Below are 19,415 nucleotides of genomic sequence, written 5' to 3'. Positions count from 1 at the left end.
GGTTTCGTTGGACTCCATGAAGGATTATAAAGAGGAAATAAAATATAAAAAAAAAGGGAGCAAAGTTTCTTCTTTATTTGTGGAAGCCTGCAGAAGCTGAAAGATGTTATCTTCGTGGGGCCCAAAAGTCAAGACTTTGACTTTTGGGTACACACAATATAAAAGCGTATGTGGACCAACTCCTCTGCACGTCCATGATCCGAGAGATTTATGGAGTCGCAAGTCTTTTTAAGCCACGCGAAGCCTTCCAAAGGAACGTGAAGACTTATGTATGTGGACCAAAGACGGACGTCGAGTTCCTGATTTTTGTGTACGTAGAGCTTTTGTTTTGAGCTTGAATGCATATTGATTTTGTGTCATGGAGTTTACGTTCAAGCCGATTGCTTATTTATAAATACTGGATTTGGGGTTAAATCTAAAGAAATACTTAACTGTGTGAGCGATTGTAAATTCTAATTCTCCTATTATAGTGGATTATTTTGTTGTTGGCTCTCTTCATGGATGTAGGTACCGATACTCGGACCAAACCACGTAAATTTCTAGTGTCCTTATTATTTCTCGTTTATTTTTCTAGTGATTTCGCGTTAACGTAAATTGCAAGATCCTGTCGTTTCCGCTTATTATATTCCAACAATTGATATCGAGCTTAGGATTGGATTTCTTGATTGTGATTTGGAGCTTTTGCTTGTTTGATTATTATTTGGAAATTCTATTATTGTAATTATGTTTGAGAGGAAATCTAAAATTGAGAAGTTTAATGGGAGGAACAACTTTGTGTTATAGAGCATCAAGATGCAGGTGTTATTGACAACATAAGGTTTGGCCAAGGCACTGGATGGTGAAGATGAGTTGCCTATTATAATGAAAGCCTTTGAGAGTGTAGAGTTAATGGAAAGAGCAAAGAGCACAATCCTGTTAAATTTGTCGGATGATGTCTTAATAGAGGTTGTTAAGGAGAAGGAGAAAGATGCCGCAACATTATAGGCAAAACTTGAAGCACTCTATGTGAAGAAATGCTTGAACAATCGCTTGTACATGTTGAAGATGATGTTTTAATTTAGATATATTGAAGGTATGTCTATCATAACCCACTTGGATGAATTTAATAAACTCATGATGGATCTGAAGAATGTCTGTAAGATACTTAATGATGAAGAATATGGCATGATATTGTTAGCCTCTCTACTAGAGTCATGGGAGCACTTGATCGATTCACTATTGCAGGGGTGTACTACAATTACCTCAGAAAAGGTAAAATCCGCCTTATTCTTTAGGGGGTGGCAGAGAAAGTTGTGAGATGGCAGTTTGGCGTAAGGAGTAGCACAAGCAATGACAATTCGAGGTAGTGAACAACATTGAGGGCTTAGTAGCAGTAGATGTAAAAGTAGATTGAAATCACACCATAGAAAGTCCAAGGGACGCGTGAAGTGCTTTAAGTGTCATGAGGAGAGGCACATCAAGAGAGATTGTCCAAAGCGGAGGAATAAAACTGATAGACAGAATGCTAGAAGCAATGTGGCAAACGTTGCCGATGGGAGCAATAGTGATGCAAAAACTGTTTTATGTGTGACTATTACTTCGTTAGGAGATGAATTGGTGCTAGATTCGGGTGTTCTTATCATATGACGCCTTATAAGAATTGGTTTACTACTTACGAGATTGTAGAAGGTGGTAGAGTTCTTTTGGAGAATAACGTAGTCTGTAAGGTTGTGGGGATAGGGACAATTTGGATTCGGATGCGCAATGGGGTGGTGCGCACATTGACGGATGTGAGGCATGTACCAAAGCTCAAGAAGAATATTATTTCTCTAGGGATACTCGACGACATCGGGTGTAGGTACACCGCTGAAGATTGAGTACTGAAGATCTCTTGAGTTGCCATGACAGTAATGAAAGTGAAGAAAGTAAATACTCTCTATCATTTACTAGGAGAGACCGTGATCAAAACCACTGCAGTTTCATCAGGTGAGTCAGACCCTAACTTGACTTAGTTATGGCATATGCGTTTAGGATACATGAGTGAGACAGGTATGACGATGCTGAGTGAAAGGGGGTTGTTGAAGGGTCAAAAGACAGGGAAGCTGGATTTATATGAAACACTACCTCTTTGGGAAGTAGCACTGAGTTAAGTTTACTACAGTTGTTCATTCGACCAAACAACTAATTGAATATATTCATTCAGATGTTTAGGGCCCATCTTCGGTTCCTTCGAAAGGAGGTGCCCAATATATGTTGATATTTATCGACGATTATTCGAAGAAGATATGGGTATACTTTCTAAAACACAAATATGATGTGTTTGATCGGTTTAAGAAATTTAAGGCATTGATTGAGAAGTAGTCATATAAACAAATCAAGTGCTCGAGAACCGATAATGGCATGGAGTTCTATGGTAAAGATTTTACCGAGTTCTGTGAGAAAGAAAGTATTGTGAGACACCGCACGGTACCTGCGACACCATAGTAAAATGGCGTGGAAGATCGGAAGAATAGAAATTTGCTTGAGAGAGCTTAATGCATGCTTTTGCATACATGACTTGGTAAGGAATTTTGGGCCGAAGCGGTAAACATGGCATGTTACCTAGTTAATCGATCTCCATCATCTGCTATCGAGTGGAAGACTCCTGAGGAAGTATGGTTGTGGAAACCTGTTGATTATTCCAGATTACGTATATTCGGATGTCATGTGTATGCTTGTGCAAGTGATGATAAGCTTGAGTTGAGGGCGAAGAAGTGCATATTTCTGGGTTATGCACATGTGGTGCATTGATCTCAGATCACCCGGTTTTCTAATCAACAGAGATGTGATATTTGATAAGACTGCAATACTTCAACAGAGGAGTTCTGAGACCAGCAGAGAAGACAGATCATGGTGTCATTAGTGAGGTGGAGCTTCAGGTGGAGATTTGGAGACCTCAAAGGTAACATAAGTTGAGACAGTAGATGAGACTGTAGTTTCTAAAGTTGGTAATAGTGAACAACCAACAAAGCTACAACATACTATAGTCGCAAATAGATAAAGAAGACAAATTAAATCATTGGTATGTTATGGTTATACATATATTACTTATGCATTGATTGTAGGTGATGAGGTGGAGACAGATGAGCCTTCATCTTACTTTGAGGCGATGGCTAGTTCGGAGTCGTCGTAGTGGCTAGGGGTTATGAGTGAAGAGATGTAATCACTCCATCGAAATCAAACATGGGAGCTAGTCAAAGTACCCAAGAGTTAAAAGATTGTCGAAAGTAAATGGGTCTTCAAATGGAAAGAGGGCATTACCAGCATGGTATAAGGTGAGACTTGTGGCAAAGGAATATACGTAGTGTGAGGGCATTGACTATAAAGAGGTGTTCTCTCTTGTGATAAGACATACTTCTATTCGTGTTTTACTTGCTGTAGTTGCTTCGTAGGATCTCGAGTTAGAGCAACTAGATGTGAAAACTGCGTTTCTTTACGGTGAGTTAAAAGAGTAGATTTACATGAGGCAACCTGATGGATTTGCTATTATAGGTAAGGAAGATTACGTTTGCTTGTTGAAGAAATCTTTGTATGGATTGAAAGAGTCTCCTAAGCAATGGCATAAACGTCTTGATACTTTCATGGCTAGTCAAGACTATAAAAAAAGTCAAATGGATAGCTGTGTCTATTTTAGGAGATTTGAGAATGGTTATTTGATTTATCTACTTTTATATGTTAATGATATCTTGATAGCAGTTAAGAATTTGTCTGATATTGATGTGTTGAAAAGACGGTTAAATGTTGAATTTGAGATGAAAGATTTAGGTGCTACAAATAAAATTTTGGGTATGGAGATTTTGCGTGATAGGACTACAGGAATTTTACGTCTATCCCAGAAGAAATATATTGAGAAGATTATGGCATGTTTTAATATGCAGTCAGCAAAATCTGTAAGTACACATTTAGCGAAGCACTTTAAACTTATAGATAAATTATCACCGCAGACTGAGGAGAAGGAGAAACATATGTCCCGTGTTTCTTATTCTAGTGTCGTTGGTAGTATTATGTATGCTATGGTGTGTACTAGGCTTGATATTTCACAAGTTGTGAACGTGGTTAGTCGCTATATGAAGTGTCCTAGTAAAGCTCATTGAGAAGCTGTGAAGTGGATCCTTAGATATTTTAAGGGGACAATAGATGTTGGTATAGTGTATCGAAGGGAAAGCAATGGAAGTGAGACCATCAGTTTTGTGGATTCGGATCACGCCGATGACTTGGATAATCGCAAATCTTTAACAAAGTACGTGCTTACGCTAGCAGGTGGTGCAATTAGTTGGAAAGCATCATTACATGATTATATTGTCTCATCTTCGATTGAGGCAGAATACATGACACTAACATTTGTAGCAAAAGAGACGATATGGTTACAAAGTTTGCTCTCAGACTTTGGGTTAGAATAGAAAAGTGTGGATATACACTATGATAACCAAGGTGCGATATATTTGGCGTATAATCCAGTTTATCACGAGCGAACAAAACATATCAACATCATGTACCACTTCATCCGAGATGTCTTAACTAGGGGTAATGTTATTGTCAAAAAGATTGCTACAACAAATAACCCAGCAGACATGATGGCTAATTCTATTCATTTGATGAAGCTCAAGCTCTGCTTAAGCTCTATTGGCATACGTGGAGAGTGAGCACCCGCTAGGGCGTTGGGAGAGCAGCATAGATGATGAGTACTATAACTTGGTTTCAAACATCGAGCCAAGGTGAAGAATTGTTAAATTATGCCTTGAGTTTGAGCGTTTGCAAAACGCGATTTGCTTGGATAAAATTTTTATTATTTGATCGTAAATATACTTTTTTTATGATAAATTCAAGATTATGTACAAGAAAAGAAATTCATTTTTTTTTTTTTGGGCCTTGGATGTCTTCAGTTAATAGAAAGAGGTTTTATTGGACTCCATGAAGGATTACAAAAGATGAAATAAAATAGAATAACAAAAGGAAGCAAAGTTTATTCTTTATTTGCGGAAGCCTGCAGAAGCCGAAAGATGTTATCTTCATGGGGCCAAAAAGTCAAGACTTTGACTTTTGGGCGCACACAATATAAAATCGTACGTGGACCAACTCCTTTGCATGTCCACAATCCGAGAGATTTATGGAGCCGCAAATCTTTTTAAGCCACGCGAAGCCTTCCAAAGGAAAGTGAAGACTTATGTACGTGGATCAAAGACGAACACAGAAGTTTTTGATTTTGGCGTATGTAGAGCATTTCTGTTTTGAGCTTGAACAAATGGTAATTTTATGCTGTAAGTTTATGTCTAAGTAAGTGGTTTATTTATAAATACTTTGGCTTTGGGGTTAAATTTAAGTGTGGGGAACACTTGAGCGTGTGAGTGATTGTAAATTATGATTCTCCAATTATAATGGATTATTTGCTGCTGGCTCTCTTTGTGGATGTATGTACTGATATTCGGACCGAATCATGTAAATTTATAGTATTTTTATTATTTCTCATTTATTTCTCTAGTGATTTCGCGTTAACGTAAATTACAAGATTCTATCATTTTCGCGTATAATATTCCAACACTGGCCTACGAAGAAATCGAATCCTAAGGAGAGATTCCTACTTTCAAGTCAATCATGGTGCTAGTCCACTTTGGCTAAGCTAATGATGAAAATTCCAAGTGCTGTTGCTAGATTGAGATATGAAGGATTTTCTAAGGATCTAACTTTGTGTGACATAGACACACAATATAGGTTTAAACCTCCGTGGTGCTGAGCACAAGCAAATCCACTTTTCAGCTACTTATTCGAGACTCTAGTTCAGGTCATACATGACCCACAGAGTTAACGGGGATGATTTTTCAACCAAAATTATCCATGTAAGGTGTACTTTTAACATCATGAAAGGATATATCTCCGTGAATTCATTGAATTATCTACGTGAGGTGGGTTTTCCTTGTCATTGAAAAAAAGAAGAATATAATGGGTCCGCTTGTTTTATGGCAAATGAATCATTTGAAAAACATTTGCTGAAAAAATGTTCATTAGCTTAGAAAAACTAGAAAAAAAAATATTTTCATCATCATCAATAATCCATGTCTAGACATTTTAATTGATGACAAGAATATTATTCATATATTCATCTTTGTAAGCGATATAATAGTTTTTTTTTTGAGTAATTTTTTTCTGAATTCTTAATTTTTCGTGAAACAAACGCACGCTTTCATTTTAAATGTTGAAATGCCAAAATGCCATGGGCCATTGGGGATTCTTAGGCATTTAACACGTCTTTCTCGAGGGTCTAAAACTGCTAAGGGGTCGAAGGAGGGTAATAGACATAAGAGTGGCCGAAAAAGAAGTGAATTGGAGCGATGAAACTCGAGTTAAAAAAAAAAAGCTATGAAACTGGCCAATAAACCAAATAAATAAATATAAAAAGACAATAAATAAAATATGAAAAATAAAAGAAAGGTGATGAAGTTGATACATGATTCTATTTGTTTCGTAAAAATGAATTATTTAAAAATATTTTCTAAAACCTATTACTTGTATTACTTATAAAAATAAAAAAAATAGAAAATATTTTAGTTAGTTAATGAATATTTTTTTTCATTAACTAATCATTTTCAACCATACAAACGAATAGGTTTTAGAAAAATATTTTTCCATAAATGTTCATATGTATCTTTGAAAATAATTAGGCTCATCAAACATGACGATAGGCCCAATTTAATCTTGGTCTTTGGTGGACACGACTTCACGTCTAGCGAATTGCAAGGACACCAGCAACGTAACGGTGGTACGTACCATGACATGAACTAAAAATGACGACTTGATTTTTTTATTTTTTCCGTCCACTCTCGAGGGGTGAGTGATGATATCATACTCCACGAGCTTAGTTAATGGAGATTTCTATGGTGGAAGATCGTTTTCCCCGCTCGGTTCTCCAATCACCCGTTTCGTTCATCTGATGCTAACATGTGCACTCCTTTCCTCCACCATAGAAAGTCAAATCCGGGGGGATGGGGATAGACGGCCATCACGATCGGCCCCATTGCTCGTCCTTTCCACACCCTCGGCCCTCGCCCACGCCCTACTGTGCCCCTGGATCTTTGCCCTTTGACCTCCCTCTTATCTCCTCCTTTTGCCCTTTCCAAAGTTGCCATTACTTCGTGCTTGGTGACAGCATCGAACCTAGGTTAGATCCAAGGCGATCGACCTTAGCTTGAGGTCGCTAAATCCCCCAGTGTCAGTTTGGGACTTTGTGTGATTAGGAGTGATCAAAGATCTAGCACTCAGAGTCACTACTAAAATTCCCGGTTCCATAAAATTAGAACCGGTGATTTTGATCTGATTCCCGATTCCAAGGATGGAACTGCTTGGACCAGACCGATTATTTTAAAATTTTTAATTTTGTTTCTTCAAAATTATAAAATATATAATTTGATCAATCAATTATTAGGGATTTTCATGCAAATATTTAGACAAAAAGCCAAGAAAGGTATACTTTGGTTAGGCGCATGACCTGGCTTTTATTCACGACCTCTCTTACGGTTTCAATGTGCTCGTTTGATGTGGGACTCTTGACTTGTCTCTACTATTATGTCTAGCCTTTCATGCGAATGTCGAGACTCTCATATCAAATGGGCACATAGAGATCGTAAGAGGGGGCTGTGAATAAAAACTGAGTCATGTGCCTGCCAAAACTTGACTTTCTCGACCTTTTGGCTAAGTGTGGATGATGCTCATTTTGTGGGTAAAGCACCAATGCTTGATTTTAAAGGAGGGGAAACGAGTGCATCACTATAATATTTCACCACCGGTTCCACAACCAATTGGTTCGATTTGTAGTCCTAGAAATGGGGAATCGATCCTACCGGCCTGATTCTATGTAGGATTGGACTATACCGGGAAGCCGGTTACACCTACCTTTAATTGAGGTTGATCAATCTTGATCCAAGCTACTCTATCTCTAGATTGTATGCAGCTGCTATAGATAAGACAAGTCTCATGGAATTAATTTAGCAACGAGAGAAAACATTTCACCATAATCGACTCGCAAATATCCTTCATAACTAAATGAGTTTTGTATTGTTTTATCTCTCCATTTGCACACTTCTTCTTCTTGAACAACTACTTGTAATCAATTGCCTTTTAATTTTAGGTAATTTTACCAAACTCCACATTTCACTTTTGTCTAGTGAGTTCATCCCATCTTTCATGGCTTTCTATTAGAGTTTGGCATCTTTCATGCTTCTTGCTTCCTTCACAATATTTGGATCTTTGGATCATCTCTTGTAACCATCAGAGCAAAATTCTCATTACCAGCAAGTATGGTATATCTCTCAGGTAGTTTTCTTAGCCGCATGTACCTTCTTAAGACCGATTTAGGTGGTGCTTCAACTTTAAACTCAATTTTAGAATCTATTGTGTGTGGTCCACCTTATCAAGCTCATTAGTTTCAGAATCTGTAATTTCTGTTCCAGCTTGTGTAGCCTCTTTTTTTTTCTTTTTTCCTTCCTTCAAACTAACATCCTACTCAACCATTTATGGTTTTGAGGAGCTTGTGGAATACTCTAATTTGTCGTCAATTCTCTAAACACCACATCCTTATTGTAGATTACATGATTATTATCAGGATTTCACAGCTTATGCTCTTTGACACCATTCTTGTACACAATGAATATGCATTTCTCTTACTTCCTCTCAAACTTGTTCCTCTTTTTCTTTGGCATATGTACATACGCTTTAAAGTGAAACACTCTAACATGAGATATGTCGGCTTCTTTCCAAATAGTTCCTTGAATGGTGTCTACTCTTTCAAAGCTAAGGTGTAGGACCTGTACTTTAAATAGCATGCGATAGCCACTGCTTGCCTCCAAAATTCAGCTGCTTAGTTTGTACCACTTAATATATTCCTTTCTTGTCCACGAGAGATTGATTAAGCCTCTTTGCCACCCCATTCTACTAAGGTGAATATGGCGTTGTCTTCTACCTTCTTGTGTCCCTGGTAGCACATAATTCATCAAATTTCATTAAATAGGATTCTCCTTCGTTGTCAGTCCGTAAAATTTATATTTTCCCATCAAGCTAATTTTCCACCAAAGTTTTGAACTCACAAAACCTTTCACGTACATCATTTTTCCTCTCGCAAGAAATATATCCGCATCTATGGAAAAAATCATCAATAAAAATAATATCTTGATTTTCCAATCAATGCTATAGGTGTAAAACCAAAGATGTTGCTATCCGGTAATCCCTTTTGCTCTCCCTCTTATGAATTCATACTCGATTCTATTCTCCATGTAGACAATGTCACAAAATTCGAAATCCATATAACAGTTTGGGATTTCATTCATCGTCTTCTTTTAAGGTAAGGGTCACCAAATCCTTTCTCATTGATACAACCCATTCTCCATCGTGCCATAGTGTCGAAGGTCTTCGACTTATTCTCGCGATGCAACTCTCACCATCGATCATAATTTTTCTATATACTTCCACAATTTTCCATACCATTCACCTCTAGCGATCACCATAGATACATGGGTGAGGTTGCATGAATATTTATTGCTGGTGATAGTAATGCCAACATCTGCCATAGTTTTGAAAAATGAAAATGCATCACATTCAGAAGATTCTTGATTGTCCCATGTGTTATTTTCAACTTCACCTTTTCACAATTAACAAGACCAAATGTTGTGTCATCTCTCATTCACATTGTACCTCTCCGATGTAGCTTATAACAACAAAACCAATCCTTATGAGGTGTCGTGTGGAAAGACGCTTTGGTATTAATTACCCATGCATTGCGGTCATCCTGAGATGAATTGCAGATAAGATACATGTATCCTGTGCTCCTGTCATCATCCTTTGCAGTACTTGAGGATGGTGCTATATATCGCTTCTCTAGCGTTACATTTTTGCTTTTGCAATCCCTCTTTAAGTGTCCAGCCTTTTTGCAATTCAAACACTATATTTCCAATCAATCTCAGCTTTTAGATCTTCTTCTAGACTTATTCCTATCACCAAATCTAGATTTGGATCGTTCACTGCTCTTACGAAAAGGAGCCTCATTCGTTGCACCATTAGAACCTACTCTCCCATTTCTTCAGATATTAGAGTAGAACAATTATATGTTTGTATGAATTCGGCAGTGAACATAACCGGGTACATGCTTTATCTTCCTATCTAGATTAGCATCAGTAGATCCAAGTTGCCCACAAATAGTATAAAACTTGTTTAAATGTGTAGAAAAGGATCACCTTCATATATCCAAAGGTTGTAAAGTTGTTCCCGGAAACAACTTGTTCAAGAGCGACTTGTTCTGATAAAAGCTTTTTATTTTCGTTTAGAGATCATTCACCATCATTTCAGAAGTCATGTTCACCAAGATATTATCTGTAAGACATAACCGGATTAGGCTTCGTGCCTTTTGATCGTTGTTGATCCACTTCTTCAATTCAGTGGACGTGGACTCCTTCGTCTTCTCCCGGGATTCTCCTTAAGTTTATCATCTTTAATCACCAGCCACAAATCTCTATCTACAAGCAAGGCCTTCATATTCAATTTTAATAACTTGAAACCCTTTCCTTTGAACTTCTTTACTTCAATCCGTGATTGACCAACTTACATCTCCCCAATATTCAATTTTTCAGATCTCTCTTCATAAAAAAACCCTAACCTTAAACCTTGCTATAATATCAAATGTTAGGATTAGGTGCACAAATACGAAGAAATAGAGTGTAAAGACAAGAAAGAGAGATCGAGATGCAAAATTTACCTTGGTTAAATTAGGATCACACCTAACAGAGGATTCTACTATTTAGCACTTTTTACTTCCCTAGTACCACTCTCAATTACAAGAGAGATAAATTATATATTGATGGCGTAAGAAAACCGTAAGGGTTAGGAAAGCCCTATGCCACTTAGTAGTTACTCATGGGTCAAGATCCAAACTACCAAGCCCTTTGGTGGCTTGGTGGCGTTGCCCCTTGTGACCCCCATAGGAGTTGAATCTTGTGCCATCCTATTAATGTGGAGTATGAATCAAAATCCTACATGATTCTTGATTAATCCTAGATGCAAATTACTATATGCATGCATGAATATCATAAATGAGGGTTCAACTATTCGGCTCGAAGTTGCAATGCCCCAATTTATGTCATGTTTAATGCAAAGTATAAATCAAAAGGAATGAAAATAACTTAAGGTTTGACAACTATAGAATATGCAGCCAAATTATGAGCTAAAGTTGAACAACCTACCAATCTTACCTACCTCGATAAGGACTAACCCTAGGATACCAAAGGACTTGAGGGCAAGAGGGAAGGGGGTGGAGCTTGTTGAGCCACCAATGGAGTATTCAAGGGACGGTGATGAACGGGCGTTAGGGATGTGTAGCAATTTTTGGGCGATGCCAAGGGGAGCTCTGGATGTGATAGAAGTTGACTGAAATGACTACAAAACTTGGAGATTGTCGGGGAAGCCACGGATGCACGAAGGACGTTAACAAGCTTGATCGAAAGATGGTGGCATCGAGGCAGAGCTAGCGAGCTGCTGGACATTGAAAGACTCCTAGGGATGTGATGGGGGCTTTTGCAGGAGTTCGTCGAGGTTGAGAGGATTTTCAGGGAGTCGTTGGTGTGAAAACCAAGGAAAGGACTGTCGGAGAGAGGGGTGGGCATTTTCAGGATTAGTCCAATTTCCACTTGAAACCTGAAATCTAACTGTCAGAATCGGTTTCTAAATTTTTGGAATACAGAACCTACTCTACATATTTTGGAACCTGAAATCCATCCTTTCATAGGTTCCAAGGTCTACACATATTCTAGTTATATTCTTAATTGAATGATTGTAGTGAATTGTCATCACTAATGACCATCATTTACTGTTATAATCTACTATTCACAATTCATATTTGGAAATATGAAGAATATGAAATATTAATAAAATAGAAGTTTCAGTCATAAATATGCCCAAATGGAAGCTCTCATCAATGGTGTTAAATTACATAGTCGTCATTAGATGTCCATAAAATTGCAAAGATACAAATACTTGTTCTAGGTTCCATACCTACCCATCGAAACCAGCTCCCCAGTTTTTGGAAATTGAAACCTACCTTATATATATCTTGAAACTTGGAATTGGACCCGTTCCCACTGATCCAATTCCTGTTCCCACCGATCCGATTCTATGGTTCTCGTATCTCCCCTAAAACCAAGCTCACTCCTAGCCAGAAAGAGCTTCGCCATGGGAATGTTTCAAAGTTTTTCTGAGAGTTCTAAATGGTGTTTTAAGCTTGTAATGATTAATGGAGGGGTCTATTTATAGGCTCTGGCTCAAACTGGAATTAGAGATATTGTGATAATATTTATAGTATATCTGCCAATTATCTCTAATGTGCACATTAACGGATGAATGGTCGAGATCAAGGTGAATTCAGGGCGGAGAGTGAGGATTAGATTTGGTCGATTAATCAAATCACGGAGATAAGATTGCAATTTAATTCCACGGTATTTGCTGATTAAGAAAAAATGGCAACTAAAAGCATTTGTCGGATCAATCAACAACTAAGCAATCAAATCGTATAACATACATGAAATCAGAGGAAATATTCACTTATGGCCAGCCACTCGAGGCTTAGTAGCGCAGGAGATGGTCTACGGTAGCATCCATACAGAAGCCTCGTGAGTTGCACGTGAGAAAGGCATGTGCGTGGCACATGATTTGAGGCATGTGCATGGCACATGACCTCCAATGCTTAGGCGCCTTTTCCAGTTTGTGATGATCCATGGAGATGCAGTGGAATAGCCATGTAAATGGCATACGATCTTGGCATGTGATTGGCATTAATGTTATTGTAGATTTCAAGGCTTGTGGACATCAATTTGAGGGCTTGTGGACATCCATGATTGTGTCACATGGTGTTGTGCAATACTGCCTTATTTACCATCTCCGCTTCCTGTAATTATGGAATTGTTATTTGGTTTACAGTTTAGGATCCTACGTTTCTCATATTTTTGAAAAGCGTGCTCCCGAACTCATTGAGCTAGTTTTTTGCTTCCATAAAATTTTGAAATGTGATTCTAGGTGCACCTTGCTTTCTTGAGTTCAATTTTGAGCTTCAAGAATTTTGGGATTTCAAATCACGACTTTTCGCTCCTTTTTTAATCTTGAAATCTTCTATGGATTACTCATTGAGTCACCTCTGGTTCCCTGTAACATGGTTAATCCTAAAATGCAATGAAATGTATCCTAGAACCTAGATGTAATGCCAATATGGATAATGTAAATGATTTTTTTTTGTTCAAGGATTGAGGTCGATCCCTGATTTCATGATGCAGATATGAGAGAACTAAAATTTAGGCATCAACAGTACTGGCTCATAATGTCTTATGAAATAGACTAAAGAAAACTAGATCTAATCAGGCATATTATTCTGTTCATAACGTCCTCGGTTATAGGTTTATAAAAATTAGGTCTAATCAGGCATCTTAGCACACTCCAATCTGGCTCCTTCTAAGCGATATCCATGATGAGACATAAGACTTCCGTCGTGCCTGCCAACGGGTCCAATAGAGTATTTATTACCCATTAAACGAAAGCAAGATCATTAAATTAACTTAGTTAAGATGGGAACGACACAAGGTAGGGAATTGCACTCACTTGAAAACAAGAGAAGAGGTTATGACAAGCCGTTTAGACGGCAACATTTAAAAAAAAGAAAATTGTCAATAAAAAAACTCACCGTTTGGCCGGCCTCTCATCTTAATTTGCCAGCCCATAACCTTCCATGGCCACCTCCTTTATAACCCTTCCCTTCACTGGAGGACCCAGTTGTTCCTTCTATTCCTTAATTATTATTATTTTTTGTTTCACTTTCTTCATCTTCTTCTTCTGCTTCGTTTATGTTCTGGCTTTGTCATTAGTCCCATGGTGAAGTTATCGCAGCAAAGCCGGAGAGATGTCGCTGCTGCGAGCGAAAGCAACAAGAGCAGTAACAACGGCAGTGCTGTGACCAGTGTTGTCAATGGTGGGGTGGCCAAGGTGAAGCGGACTCGGAGGACCGTGCCGAGAGACTCTCCTCCTCAACGTAGCTCGATATACCGAGGAGTCACAAGGTCATTGTCAGCTGCTGCCTTCTATCTTGCTTCTCGTGCTTGAATTCGACTTTAGCTTCGATGAATGATCTGGTCTGGCTTGTTCTTGTTGTTAACTTATTCAGGCACCGGTGGACCGGCCGATATGAGGCGCACCTGTGGGACAAGAATTGCTGGAACGTATCGCAGAACAAGAAGGGACGGCAAGGTTCGCGAACTGAATAGATGTATATCGATGATGAGATCTAAAAATTGTGTTTTTGGTGATATATCAATAGCTGATGATGGGTTCTTCTCTTTTGCCATCTGGGTATCTGCAAATGTTGGTGATTTGCGTGGGATCTTGCTCAATCACTTCAGTGTATCTTGGTAAGTGCCTTACTTGATTGATCCCCCACTAATGTTTGATTCCCATTGAAGATGACGTTTTATCAGTTAGTCCTTAATTATTATTATTTTAATTATTCTTGCTTTTCTCTTCTTAATATTCTCCTTCATTACTTTTGGCTCTCTGATGAAAACCATTCATTCTAACTTCTCTGGTGTTTTCTTAGGCGCTTACGACAACGAAGAAGCAGCCGCGCACGCTTACGACTTGGCAGCGCTCAAATACTGGGGGAGAGACACTATTCTCAATTTTCCGGTAACTATGCCGTCGTCGTCGTTATTTTCTGTTTTTTTTTCGGTCACCATAAAGATTATACTCAACATGGTTATGATAAAATACGACAATTAAGAAATATAATTTTTTTCTCTTCCAATGTAGGTTTCGACGTACGAAACGGAGCTAGTAGAAATGGAGGGACAGTCAAGAGAAGAGTACATCGGATCATTAAGAAGGTGAGGCCATCACCTAACGTAGCATAGCACGGCCGACTCGATTCATTTGATCCAACCTTGATCTAGGGAAATTAAATGTAGACGACGGGGGTGACGTCATACATTTGAATAAATTGGTGTTGATTATGTCATGCAGGAAAAGCAGTGGGTTTTCTCGGGGAGTTTCGAAATATAGAGGCGTTGCAAGGTGCTTATGTTTTTCCCATGATTCATATATATATTTATTTATTTATAGTAATCATTACATTATCATAATGTTGTGGTTATGTAAAGTATGGTAGATTTAGAGCCAACCCTTGATTTAATTATCTTTTCTATTCTTTGTTTAATTTAGGCATCATCAAAATGGAAGATGGGAAGCTCGCATTGGGAGAGTCTTCGGAAACAAATATCTTTATCTTGGGACATATGGTAAATTCCTTCTTTTTGATCATTATCAATTTGAATATTATCAAGAAAAAAACTTATAGATCCGAAGTGAAATATCGCGAAAGATCCTCTCTAATCATCTTGTCATTTAATTAGTGAGAATAATACGTGGATCATCTAATTTATGAATAACATGTTAGTCAAATGGCATTTTTTTTCAAGACAACGTTGCTTGTCGAACTCTCAACTTCAATTGATAATATCTAGCGACTTTGCGACCTATTCTTTTCAGAATCTAAAATTGAGATACCTCTTAAAAAAATTTAGAAGGAAAGTCCTACATAAGACGGGCAACTTAATTACACTACTCTTATGCTCTTCATCCATACTTCCTTTCACACTTGTCTAAGATTGATGTTAAATTGGCTTTTGTTATGTCCAGGACACAAATGCCAAACGTATAGATTCTTTCTTTTGTGTGGTGAAAATTGAAAATAGAAGAATCTATATGTTTGGCATTCCTGAGTAGAATCTGTGGTTCTAGCCTTAGAATCGGTAGGTCGGTTTTAGGTTTGTGGAACTAGAAAGCGAACTATTTTCTTTAGAATCGGCCTTGAACTAGTTGGCCCAAGCCAATTTGGTCCTGTTCTCGGATTTAATCAAACCTGTTGCTCACTTCTAGTGAATGGTATAAAATATGGAATAATATATTGGAAAATTTAGAAAAATTAAGCCAAGCCAGCAATGTCTCATTTTTTTTTTTTATATGGAAGTCCCGCAACCATCGGCAGGACAAAATTTATTAGGTGAAATGGTACCTCTATTTGGTGCACTATGGTTAAAGAACTAATTGTTAGGATGCACATACTCCCTCTAGCCTAAAGGACTAGTAAATTAATTGATTTTAATTAATAAGTAATGATAAGTAAGATCGAATAATTGAATCGAGACAATTACCTTTTTGATGATATCCTAAGTATTTTTATTTACCATACATGAGAAAATAAGAAGGTATAAATATTTAAGATGGAGATACTTGATTAGATGTGTTGTGTGATCACGTCGTGCAAAATAGAGGTAGCTAAATATCCTTTTGAAATTGCTTCTTTCGATCATATTTTCTTTGTGGCTATGTTTGTTTTTGCTTCGCTATGGCAACTTTTTCTCAAGAGCCTATGTTGAGCCATGTCTCATTGATTTTGCAGCCACGCAAGAAGAAGCTGCCGTTGCATATGATATGGCGGCCATAGAGTACCGAGGACTCAACGCCGTCACAAACTTTGACCTCAGTCGTTACATCAAATGGCTAAAACCTAACGCCGACGCCGCCGCCGCCGCCGCCGCCGCCAGAGGCATTACTCAACCCAATACCAACAATAATAACACCGACGTCTTAACCTCAAACCTTAGTGATGGGTTCGGTCTTAGCTATTCCCAGAAACCCCAAACATCAGATTCTAATCAAGAAGCTATCCAAGCTCAGCCTCGGAGCACCACGTCAGCCCTAGGGCTTTTGCTTCAGTCGTCGAAATTCAGGGAGATGATGGAGATGGCGTCTCGGGCTGACGATGCGGCATCGGCGACACCGCAGGAGGAGTCCACTGAGGCCTTGAAACGCAGCTTCCCTGCTGATGTTCAGACATACTTCGAGTGTCATCAAGATTCCTACAACTTCGGTGGCGACGGAGATGACATTATCTTCCGCGAGCTCAACACGTACGTTCCGCCGAGTTATCAATGTGAGTTCGACGCATAAAGGGAGGGAGATTACTCTCAGCTCGCGAAGAGGCACGCTCTAATCATTATACTAGGTCATTTTTTTTTTCTGTGCATACGAAGCAACCGACCCTACGCCGGAGAAGAGTGCCGGAAAAAAAACTGAGTCATTCAAAACTTTTATCAGTTCGATCATCGGTGAAAACAAACATCTCCACAAGCACCGAAGGGTGACCAAAGAGTCATCATACCCAGGTTGAATTAGAATGCACCTTCGCATAATTACGACGGAGCTAGTGGAAATATTTCATTCCACCTTGGTGGTCTTTAATAAGGTTCTAGGGTCTTTTCAATTTAAGGAGGGAAGGAAAAAGATTAGTGATGATCATTCGGTTTATTTGTTGTAGATGTAGAGGATCATAGAAGGGTTGTGTATGCCCCAATTGAATTTTGAGACATATGATAAGATGGCATTCTTTTTGTTGACAAGTGGAATGAATTTGTTCGTCCATCTATCTCATGACTCATGAGCCAATCAAATTAAGCCGTCTAGGCATATATATATATTGTCTCTTCTAGATGCACAACAAGCATAATATCCTTTTTATGTGATACAGTTTTAAAATAATAAAGCTCTTATGTAGTGGTGCCACGTGACTCAACCTCACGAGTGTTATTAATATAAATGGTTTTACACTATGAAACATATTACGAATCCGTTTTATATTTTTGTCTATTCTGCACCTGTAGTTTATAACATTGGAGCACTGCTTTACTTTATATATTGGTATGTGTATAAAATGAAAAATTATGTGAGAAACTATATTTAATGAAAAATATCAAATATATCTGTGTGTGCGCGTGCGCGCTGGTTCACTCATTGTTGACCATCTTGCCACGTCAGTAATTTTCAATAAAAAATGATCGAAATTATTATATTGAAAATCCGCATAAAAGTTTAAGATTATATTGCAAAATTAAAATTTTTTGAATTGAATTAATATTTGTACGATAAATTTAGAACTCATTAGATAGTTTCGCTTTCTTCGGCATTACTACTATAACAGGCCTGATAATGAATAAATTAAAGAAAAGTGCCGTGCCTTGGTCTCGGTAATCACAATGTGTGTTGGCCAGGCGACGTCACCACAAGGTGAGATCATATATTTTAGGGACCGGCTCAAAATCTAATTTGTAGTAAAATGATTTCATAAAAAACAAAGTATACATCATTTTTTTTTTGGGTAACCCAAGAACCTTGTAAGTAGGACCCACCACCACAGTACTCAGGTAAGAATCCCTAACAATGCTGCCTCTGGGATTCGAACTTCTCCCCTTCATGAGGGGAAGAGAGCCCGAGCCAACTGCGCTACTAAGAGCGGTGGTAAGTATACATCATTTTTAGTAAATCTTTATATTTCAAAAGGAAAATAGCACGTCTCATCATATATAGTTATTATCAATAACTTCATCTATTTTATGGTACATACTTTCATTAAGAGTAATAAGAACTAGGGGTGATCATGGTTTGGGTTAGGCTGGTCTAGCATCTAACCTAGGGACCAACCTGCATAGTGTTAGTCGTCAAATTTTCGAACCGAGGACCAACCTGTTGAGCCTAAGACTGAGGATCAGATCAACCCTATGGGTCCAGTCTGGTTCCAAGGTCAACCCAGAATCGGCCAATTATTTTGTTTGTTTCATTTTTTATATTCCTTAGAAGAACAAACATATTCTTTCAAATTATATGTTCATCAGCAATGCGACATCGATAAACCAAACTATGAACACCAGTACATATCAAACATAAATATAATATAAGATAACAACATAAATTTACACTTGCTAAAAACAATAAACCATTAAAACAAACAAGTGAGGGGAGTGGCAAGGTGAGTAACAAAGGTGAGCGACAAGGTGAGTGGCGAGCAAGGCGAGCAGGCGAGCAAGGCCATGGCGAGCGAGTGAGGTTGAGGCTAGTGAAAAAGGTTTCTTCTTTTTTGTCGAATTATGATTGGGTTTCTTTCTACTTTTTAATTTATACAATAAATTGAACTATGAAGTGAATAGATAAGGAGGTGCTAGAATTTAGAATAGACAAAAACATATATTAGATATATAATACATAATATATATTATGATAGAGTTAGTTCGGATTGGACCGACCTAGTCCCCTTAAGAATCGGACTAGGACTTGCCGGGTTAGGCCGGTCTAGGGTTGGTCCACGATTAACCCTCGACCGATGCTCACCCTAATAAGAACCAATTTGTCGGTTAAAATTAGATGTTGATGGTGCACTTTACTAGTTCATGGTAAATCTTCTCAATTTTTTATAAGTAATTTCAAATCATAAAGAACCATCAGTAATAAACCATTTTCATGCGTAGTAAACCATATTTATTCTTAGTAAACTTCTT

The 19,415-nt window shown here is 38.1% G+C and overlaps 1 protein-coding gene across 1 annotated transcript in view; it reads left to right on the top strand.

Annotated features, from left to right (window-relative positions):
* The window catches only part of LOC104439721 (AP2-like ethylene-responsive transcription factor At1g79700), a 25,160-nt gene extending 8,123 nt beyond the window's left edge, over positions 1 to 17,037 (top strand). The window contains exons 2-9 of the mRNA XM_039309634.1: positions 13,902 to 14,093; positions 14,198 to 14,280; positions 14,433 to 14,441; positions 14,627 to 14,715; positions 14,839 to 14,912; positions 15,049 to 15,099; positions 15,247 to 15,323; positions 16,487 to 17,037. Coding sequence (XP_039165568.1) covers positions 13,902 to 14,093; positions 14,198 to 14,280; positions 14,433 to 14,441; positions 14,627 to 14,715; positions 14,839 to 14,912; positions 15,049 to 15,099; positions 15,247 to 15,323; positions 16,487 to 17,037 — 1,126 coding nt within the window. The remainder of the gene's footprint in view (positions 1 to 13,901; positions 14,094 to 14,197; positions 14,281 to 14,432; positions 14,442 to 14,626; positions 14,716 to 14,838; positions 14,913 to 15,048; positions 15,100 to 15,246; positions 15,324 to 16,486) is intronic.
* Positions 17,038 to 19,415: the final 2,378 nt, after the last annotated feature.

The sequence above is a fragment of the Eucalyptus grandis genome, chromosome 3 (genome assembly GCF_016545825.1).
Source record: "Eucalyptus grandis isolate ANBG69807.140 chromosome 3, ASM1654582v1, whole genome shotgun sequence".
In the NCBI taxonomy this organism is placed as follows: domain Eukaryota; kingdom Viridiplantae; phylum Streptophyta; class Magnoliopsida; order Myrtales; family Myrtaceae; genus Eucalyptus; species Eucalyptus grandis.
This window is presented reverse-complemented; position numbering and strand designations above follow the sequence as displayed.